This window comes from Tenrec ecaudatus (genome assembly GCF_050624435.1).
Source record: "Tenrec ecaudatus isolate mTenEca1 chromosome 4 unlocalized genomic scaffold, mTenEca1.hap1 SUPER_4_unloc_2, whole genome shotgun sequence".
In the NCBI taxonomy this organism is placed as follows: domain Eukaryota; kingdom Metazoa; phylum Chordata; class Mammalia; order Afrosoricida; family Tenrecidae; genus Tenrec; species Tenrec ecaudatus.
The window spans coordinates 624,846-634,294 of record NW_027457591.1 but is presented as its reverse complement, the minus strand read 5'-3'; the positions used below and the strand labels follow the sequence as shown (position 1 = coordinate 634,294).

Here is a 9,449-nt window from a genome sequence, read left to right as displayed (position 1 = left end):
CACTGATTACTAACTTCATATGGTAGGGCATAGGTCAGGGGTTGAACCTACAAACTTCTCCTTGGTAGAAAGATAAAACTGTTCTCATAAAAGACTTAAACCTACAGAAGCCCTTTGTAGGCTGGCTTTGAGTTGGAATTTTGGGGTCATTTAGGATATTTTTGTGGCATGTGATTTTTAGGGCTTTAAGGTCATTTAATTTTTTTGCGCATTAGGGTAGTTTTGGCTTTAAGGGTGTTTTATAAGGTTTAAGGGAGTTTTCAAGGGATTTAGGGGTGATTTTTTGGAGTGTATAGGTATTTTTTAGCAGGTAGGGGTGTTTTTAGTGATCTTACAGGGTTTCTTAGAGATTTTAGGGTATTTTAAAATATTTTATGTGTTTTTCCCCAGCATTTTATGTTTTGTTGGGGCTTTCATGTTGTCTTCAGGGCATTTATGTGGTTTTGGAAGTTCATGGTTTGGGAATCTTCTAGGGATATGATTTGGAAGTTCCACATGTTTTGGGAGGCATTTAGTGTGTTATTTGTGGCTTCAGAGTGTTATTTGAATTTTAGGGAATATTATGGCTTTTCAGACATTTTAAGGCTTTTAGGGTGATTTTAGTGTTTAAGGGTGTTTATTAGGCTTATATGTGTTTTTATGGCTTTTAGTGTTTTGTTAAAATTTTAGGGTGCTTCTTAAGGCCTTAGAGTGTTTGGGGGGATTAGGTTTTGGTTTTCAGGGCTTTAGGGTTTTGTTGGATTATTTTTTGCTTTCATGGTGAATTCATGTCTATTAGGCTGTTGGACTTTTACAGGGTTTTATAGTGCTTCGGGTTGCTTTGTAGGGATGTTCTTGGGGTTTTAAAAGACTTTTAGCGTGTTTTTAGGGCTTCACGTGTTCTTTATTTTGCGTTTTAAGGCATTTGCATAATATTAGGGCATTTATTATGTTTTCGGGACGTAAGGAGTTTTTTTTAAGACTTATGGCGCGAGGCCTCCGCCATGGCGCCGGTGAAGCTGCGCGCCGAGAGTCGGGGTTTGCGTGGCGAAGCGCTTTCTCCAGTGGAAGTCACGAAGAGGGACTTGAAACAGAGAAGGTGGCGATCGAATCATCCGAAGGCTTTTTCGGGGAGCGTCCGCGAGGGGCAAGGCTTTGCACTTCGAAGAAAGCTAAAGATTCAGCAAAGTTACAAGAAATTGCTTTGGAAGGAAAGAAATTTTCAAACCTCACGGGAATCCCAGTTCACAGATCAATACCCAGACCACCTGAAACATCTCTATTTAGCTGAAGAAGAAAGGCTCAAGAAACAAATCAGAAAAGTTCGCCAGCCTTTGCCAGAAGGACAAGTTGCACCACCTTTGCCAGAAGATCACGCCAGCCTTGACCAGGCTGTGTCTGAGGAACAGTGCAGTCTGGACCATCCTCTGCCAGAAGAACATTGTAGCACCGCAGTAAACTCCTTTGCTACCCTAAAGACAAAGAGGAAGAAAACATCCAATCAGAAAGCACAGGAAGAAAATTCACAGATCCAAGCCAAACGTGCTGCTAAGAAACAGGAATTTGAGCGGAGGAAACAGGAGCGAGAAGAAGCTCAAAGACTCTACAAAAAGAAGAAAATGGAAGTGTTCAAAATATTAAGCAAAAAGACTAAAAGGGGCCAACCAAATTTGAATTTACAAATGGAATATCTTCTTCAAAATATACAAGCAGGAAATTAAATCAGATACATCCTTAATCAGTGGCTGAAGCATCTGCATATGTCGACTATTTCTGAATGGACAAGGGGACTTCAAATCTTCCAAGGGAAAGTTCCATTGTCTTTTCAGTACATCTTTCACAAACTTTTTGAAACTTTCTTGTGCAATGTGCCTCTTAACAGCCAGCTAAATATATGAGCATAAACTGTATTGCTAAGTTACACTAAGTGTAAAATGTTGCAAATGCTCTTTTTTTAAAGGACATTTTCTATACAGGTTGTACATTATAGGACTTGTTTTAATTTGTTTCTAAAGAAAAATAGATTGAAGAACCGAAAGCACCTTCTATTTGGGAGCAGACTCAAACATAAATACTTTTGTAATATGTAAAGTAAGTACAAAATGTTTTATAGGAACAGCTTTAATGCAGTGCTTCAATTTACACAGTGTTCAGCAATTGCGATCTGCGATTCATTTCAACAATGGAGGCCAACAGTCCTGCTTTGCTTTTATTTTAAATTAAGTGCATTTTGCTGGGAGATGGACTTTCTAGAAATATCAGGGCAGAGATTTTATTCAGGACAAGTAGTGCTGCAACTACCTTGTGGCCCACTATATAAGGATATGATCTCTAAGAGCAGATGTGGGCATAAGGACTCAGTCATTAGTTGTAAATATTTCCTGAAAGAAATGAAATACTTTCTTAATCTTTGGTCATTCAGATAGTCATGTAAACCAGTAGTGTTGCAACAAGAATTAAGCTTTCCAGATCTGTGCAACTGTATTGTAAGAACACTGTCACTGAAATGTGTCCCCTGTTGGTGCCCTTGGGAACTAAGGCAAGTACTGGGATGTTTCTTCTGCTTATTTCTTGGCAATCATTGAAAAACATGTTGGCAACAATCATTGCAAGCAAAAGGTTTGTAATAACAGTCATTTAAAAATTGTGATTGCGCAATGAAATGTTAAAAGTGGTAACGAATGTCGCCTGAAACTGCATTACAGCTGTAGTAGGACTTCCATGTACACTATCAATTGATTCTGCATTCTAAAATGCAATGGGGAGAAAGACCTGCGATCTTTACTTTGGGAAAAGCAGCCACATAACTGAAGGGGAAGCCAGAGAGATTGCTTTGGCACGATCCCAGCTTATTGCATTGACAGACAGAATGCAGTAGGAGATGCTGAGTTTATTAAAGAAGGTTGCACAAGATAGGTTACCCTTTTACACTTCTCACACAAATTGTCCACTGACATTAGTTACACTGTGTCGACCTTCTTCCAGATTGCACCTCGTTTGTTCCCTTTGCAGTATGTTTCCCTTCCTCCTCCTCTTCATTTTTGCTTCTGAGAAATTGTTGACCTTTCGTTTTCAAATAGATTGGTTTTCAAACAAAGGTACCACCCACATCATGGAGTAGCCTTTGTGTACTATTTCAATAAAGGGTGATTTCACAGGATAAAAAAAATTAGACTTATGGCGCATTAGGGTGTTTTAGAAAGCCTTTTACCATGTATTTAATGGTCTTAAGATGTTTTAGAGAGTCTTTAGGGGTGGTCTTAGCATTTTAGATGTATTTTAGACGTTTTAGGGTTTTTAAGGCATTTATAGTGTTTTTAAGACTTTTAAGGTGTTTTTAGAACACGGCTGACAGGTACACACTATTTCAATCAGGCTCTGGTTAGTGCCTCTCAATCAATTGGTGACATGGGAGTCTGGATAATGGATTACCTTTACTCTGCAGATGAGAAAACTCACTCAAAAAGACACAGGTGTTGACCCACAGGCACACAACTGGTTAACAACAAAGACATATTCACAACCAGTGTTGGGAGCCAGAGCCCTAAGCCCCACATACCTGTCCCCAGCCGAACAGTCAATCTATCCTGAACCATCAAATGATCTGAGCAGATCCTCCCACCCAACTCCCCTTCCCATGCCAAATATTTTATTTCAGAGGATGGCAGTGAATCTGCAGCTCTGAGAGAGGGACATATCTGATCGGAGCACATGGAGCAGATGAAGGGGGAGGAGGGGAATGTGGAGCACATCCTGGCACACCAGGACTTGAGGATGATGTTCCCACTCAGAGAATCCAGTCCACATAGAAGACCACATGGCCAGCCCCACGATGAGACAAGACACCCCTCAAAGACCCATAGCCTTAGAGGGGACAACACTGAAGACTCAGTGTGGGAAATGCGCCCGAACTAATCCTGCCACACCGAGGCATAACACTAAGGGGGTACAGCAGAAGAGAAAGAAAACGAAGCACCAAGGTCTCCAGGGAATGCCAAAGGATGACTTTGGGGCCAGTACTTGGTACACCAACAGACTGGACTGGAAAACACTCTTAAAGGCCAACAAACCGACCTTGAACTAACGATGAGCCACTTCTTTCTTGTTGAGTTGTTTTCTTTCATTGTCATTGGATTTTGGTTGTTTTGTTGCTTTTAGTGCTTGGTTTTGCTCTGTTTTGTTTTGTGTATGTTATTACATCTACAGGTCTGTCTAAATAAGATAGGCTGGATGAACAATCTGGAGGAGAGAAAACAGGACCAACACTTCTGGGGAGACATGGGAGAGAGGGAGGTGTGGGGAAAGGTAGTAGTGTTAAGAAACCCAGAGAAAAGGGAAGAACAGGTGATGCAAATCAGTGGTGACGGGGATGTAGGAGGCCTGGTAGGGAGTGATCAAGGGAAATGGAACCAATGGAACCAAGAGGAATTACTGAATTACTGAAGCACAAATGAAAAGTGAGCATGGCAGTGGGCCCAAGAGGCAAATCAAAGGGAATAGAAAAGCAAGCTAGGAAGCAAGGGTCAATTATAGAGGTTTAAAAAAAGGCATGTACATATTTAAATATATGAGCATGGGGAAATAGATCTATGTCCCTATATTTATAGGTTTTGTATTAAGGTAGCAGATGGACATTGGGCCTCCGCTCAAGGACTCCCTCGTTGCAAAAATACTGTTCTATTGAATTGGCATTCTAGGATGCTCACCTTCCCTACACGATCACTGAACACAAAGCAGGTACATAAGCAAATGTGGTGAAGAAAGCTAATGGTGCCCAGCTATCAAATATATAGCATGTGAGGTCTTAAAGGCTTAAAGGAAAACAAGCGCCCATCTAGCTCAGAAGAAACAAAGCCCACATGGAAGAAGCACACCAGCTTGTGCGATCATGAGGTTTTGAAAAGATTTGGTAGCAGGCATCATCAGAACAAAAAAAATCTTATCATTGCGAATGAGCAGGGAGTGCTGGGTACAGACACAAAGCCCATTTACAGTCCTCTGGACATCCCTAACAGAAGGGTGTCAGGGAGGAGATAAACCAAGACAGGTACCAGATAATAACGATGAAACACAGCTTTCCCCTAGTTCCTACATGTTTCCTATCTCCCACTATCATGATCCCAATTCTAATTTACAAATCAGGCTAGACTAGAGAATGTACACTTGGACAGATAGGAACAGGAAACATGGGGAATCCAGGGTGGATGAGCCCTTGAGGACCAGTGTTATGAGTGCAGACTCGGGAAGGGTGGAGGGAGGGTAGGTTGGAAAACGGAAACCGTATACAGGGATCTACATTTAACCTCAACAGAAAAGTGGGTGAAGGAACATCAGACAGTGCAAGATATGAGAAAATAATTAGTAAATTATCAAGGGTAGCTCGAATGGAGGGGGAAAAATGAGGAGCTGAGGCCAGGGGCTTGGGTGGGGTGGAGAGTGGATATTTTGAGAATAATGAGGGCAATGAATGTACAAATGTGCTTTACACAACCGATGTATATATGCATTGTGGTTAGTGTTGCATGAACAATTTAAAAAAAGGTCTGGACAGAGGGCACATGCAAGGATGATCTCAGGCTGGATTAGATCAGCAAAATCACCTCCTGGAGTTGCCTCACCCTGTGTCTATTCCTGAGTCAGGCATGAAGCTTAGGGCCCATAGTCCCAGGAGCTGGACAGGGAGGGAGGCGGGGTTCTGAGGTCATTCCATAGGGGCAATGGCCCTCCTGTCCTGCCGGGCCCACCCTCCTTTGTAATCCTGCTGGCTGGAGCACGGCTTTCATGGAGTCCACACCATGGGAGCTCTACTACTCATGGGGGATTGGCAGGAAGCCTCTGCTTATGCGCACACACCACCACCTAGCTGGAGGATCTCTGTGAACAAAGCCTGAGGCAGACAACAAGCCCACTAATTGATGCTGTAAGAGATACAATCAGCATCCAGAAACCTGCAACTGGGAGTAAGAGGCAGCATACTTGGCCCCAGCCACTCCCACTGCCATCTTCAAGGAGTGACATTCTAAAGCAGAGGGTTTTCAAAAGGCACTGCCAGGACTGTGGAATGAGCAGCTCATTTGTGGACATGGATACTGTGTGATCCAGAAGTATTACCTCTTCCTTTCCATTCAGGTGAGACAAAAAAAAGTTCCAAATAGAAAGCCATGCATCTAAACAGTATCCAATAGCCACTCATGTGCAGTGCTGCTGCCTCCAAAGAGCTTTCCTAGGTTTTTCTCTCTGTGGACAGATATACCTTGGTCCTTGGCTCTGCATGAGAAAGAATTCACGCCAAAGCCAGGTTTGTGATCCAATTGTGTTTTAGGAGAGATAGGGAGGCATGGTAGGCAACCCTGGTGGACCCCAGTGGCTGAATTGAATTTACTTGGCCTAGGTGGGTCAATGTGGGTGCAGCACCCACCCAGGTGTACCTGGCCTTCCTGACTGGAAACCTGGACCTCTGAGCACGCTCAGTGTGCCACTCTTTCCTGGGTGGCTAGCTTGGCCCTCTGAGCATGTATCATGGACAACCTAGTCCCTATGCTAGCTACCTAAAATTTACACCCTGAAGAGATATGGACCCAAATCTTTCTTGGACTATCTAGGTTAACGAACGGGCACTTGGACTATGGAGGTTACCTAGCGGGCACTTGGACTATGGAGGTTACCTAGCGGGCACTTGGACTATCTAGGTTAGCTAACGGGCACTTGGACTATGTAGGTTCCCTAGCAGGGCTTTGATTATGTAAGTTCTCTAATGGGCACTTGGGCTATGTGGGATCCCTAGCGGGCATTTGGACTATCTAGGTTACCTAACGGGCACTTGGACTATGTACGTTACTAGCGGGCATTTGGACTATGTAGGTTCCCTAGCGGATACTTGGACTACGTAGGTTCCCCATCAGGGACTTGGACAATGTAGGTTAACTAGCGGGCACTTGGACTATCTAGGTTAACTAGCGGGCCCTTGGACTATGTAGGTTAACTACCGGGCCCTTTGACGATCTTGGTTAGCAAACGGGCACTTGGACTATGTAGGTTACCTAGCAGGCACTTGGACTGTCTAGGTTACCTAGCGGGCACTTGAATTATCTAGGTTAACGAACGGGCACTTGGACTATGTAGGTTAGCTAACAGGAACTTGGACTATCTAGGTTAACGAACGGGCACTTGGACTATGGAGGTTACCTAGCGGGCACTTGGACTATGGAGGTTACCTAGCGGGCACTTGGAATATCTGGGTTCCCTAACGGGCACTTGGAATATGAAGATTCCCTATCGGGCACTTGGACTATGTAGGTTCCTCATTGGGCACTTGGACTATGTAGGTTCCCTATCGGGCACTTGGACTATGTAGGTTAACTAGCGGGCCCTTGGACTATCTAGGTTACCTAGCGGGCACTTGGACTATCTAGGTTAACTAGAGGGCACTTGTACAATGCAGGTTCCCTAGCGGGCACTTTGACTATGTAGGTTCCCTAGAGGGCACTTGGACTATCTAGGTGCCCTAATGGGCACTTGGAATACGTAGGTTCCCTTTCGGACACTTGGACTATGTAGGTTCCTCATCGGGCACTTGGACTATGTAGGTTAACTAGCGGGCACTTGGACTATCTAGGTTACCTAGCGGGCACTTGGACTATGCAGGTTCCCTAGCGGGCACTTGGACTATGTTCGTCCCTTAGCGGGCACTTGGACTATGTAGGTTCCCTATCGGGCAGTTGGGCTATGTAGGTTAACTAGCGGGCCCTTAGACTATCTAGGTTACCTAGCGGGCACTTGGACTATGTACGTCTTCTAGCGGTCAATTGGACTATCTAGGTTAACTAGAGGGCCCTTGGACTATGTAGGTTAACTAGCGGGCACTTGGAATATCTAGGTTACCTAGCGGCCCTTGGACTATGTTGGTTACCTACCGCGACTTGGACTATCTAAGTTAACGAACGTGCACTTGGACTATGTAAGTAACCTAGCGGGCACTTGGACAGTATAGGTTACCTAGCGGGCACTTGGACTATCTAGGTTAACGAATGGGTCACTTGGACTATGTAGGTTATCTAGCGGGCACTTGGACTATCTAGGTTAGCAAACCGGAACTTGGAATATCTAGGTTACCTAGCGGGCACTTGGACTATGTAGGATCCCTATTGGACATTTGTACTACTTAGGTTAACTAGCGGGCACTTTGACTATCTAGGTTAACTAGCGGGCACTTGGACTATCTATGTCAACTAGCGGGCCATTGTACTATGTAGGTTAACTAGCGGGCACTTGGCCTATCTAGGTTACCTAACGGGAACTTGGACTATGTAGGTTTACTAGCGGACACTTGGACGATCTAGGTTAACTAGCGGGCACTTGGACAATGCAGGTTCCCTAGCGGGCACTATGAATATGTAGCTTCCCTAGAGGGCACTTGGACTATGTAGGTTCCCTATGGGCACTTGGACTATCTGGGTTCCCTAACGGGCACTTGGAATATGAAGATTCCCTATCGGGCACTTGGACTATGTAGGTTCCTCATTGGGCACTTGGACTATGTAGGTTCCCTATCGGGCACTTGGACTTTGTAGGTTAACTAGCGGGCCCTTGGACTATCTAGGTTAACTAGCGGGCACTTGGACTATCTAGGTTAACTAGAGGGCACTTGTACAATGCAGGTTCCCTCGCGGGCACTTTGACTATGTAGGTTCCCTAGAGGGCACTTGGACGATATATGTTCCCTATGGGCACTTGGACTATCTAGGTGCCCCAAAGGGCACTTGGAATATGTAGGTTCCCTTTCGGACACTTGGACTATGTAGGTTCCTCAGCGGGCACTTGGACTATGTAGGTTAACTAGCGGGCACTTGGACTATCTAGGTTACCTAGCGGGCACTTGGATTTTGTAGGTTCCCTAGAGGGCACTTGGACTATGTTCGTCCCTTAGCGGGCACTTGGACCATGTAGGTTCCCTATCGGGCAGTTGTACTATGTAGGTTATCTAGCGGGCCCTTAGACTATCTAGGTTACATAGCGGGCAATTGGAGTATGTATGTCCCCTAGCGGGCACTTGGACTATCTAGGTTAACTAGAGGGCCCTTTGACTATGTAGGTTAACTAAGGGGCACTTGGAATATCTAGGTTAACTAGCGGACCTTGGACTATGTAGGTTAACTAGCGGGCACTTGGACGATCTAGGTTAAGTAGCGGGCACTTGGACTATCTAGGTTAACTAGCGGGCACTTGGACTATCTAGATTAACTAGCGGGCACTTGAACGATGCAGTTTCCCTAGCGGGCACTTGGACTATATAGGTAAATTATTGGGCACTTGGACTATGGAGGTTACCTAGAAGGCAATTGGACTATGGAGGTTACCTAGCGGGCACTTGGACTATCTAGGTTAGCTAACGGGTACTTGGACTATCTAGGTTACCTAGTGGGCACTTGGACTATGTAGGTTACCTAGCGGGCACTTGGACTATCTAGGTT

The 9,449-nt window shown here is 44.7% G+C and overlaps 1 protein-coding gene across 1 annotated transcript; it reads left to right on the top strand.

The window, feature by feature from the left end:
* The first annotated feature begins 978 nt into the window (after positions 1–978).
* Positions 979–1,745, top strand: LOC142435866 (thyroid transcription factor 1-associated protein 26-like). Its single transcript, XM_075539936.1, has one exon. The coding sequence runs from the start codon at positions 984–986 to the stop codon at positions 1,698–1,700; it is 717 nt and encodes a 238-aa protein (XP_075396051.1). The 5' UTR covers positions 979–983; the 3' UTR covers positions 1,701–1,745.
* The last annotated feature ends 7,704 nt before the right edge of the window (positions 1,746–9,449 follow it).

Excerpts from the sequence above, each read along its gene's own strand:
- LOC142435866 (XM_075539936.1), top strand. The coding sequence starts at position 984 with ATGGCGCCGGTGAAGCTGCGCGCCGAGAGTCGGGGTTTGCGTGGCGAA.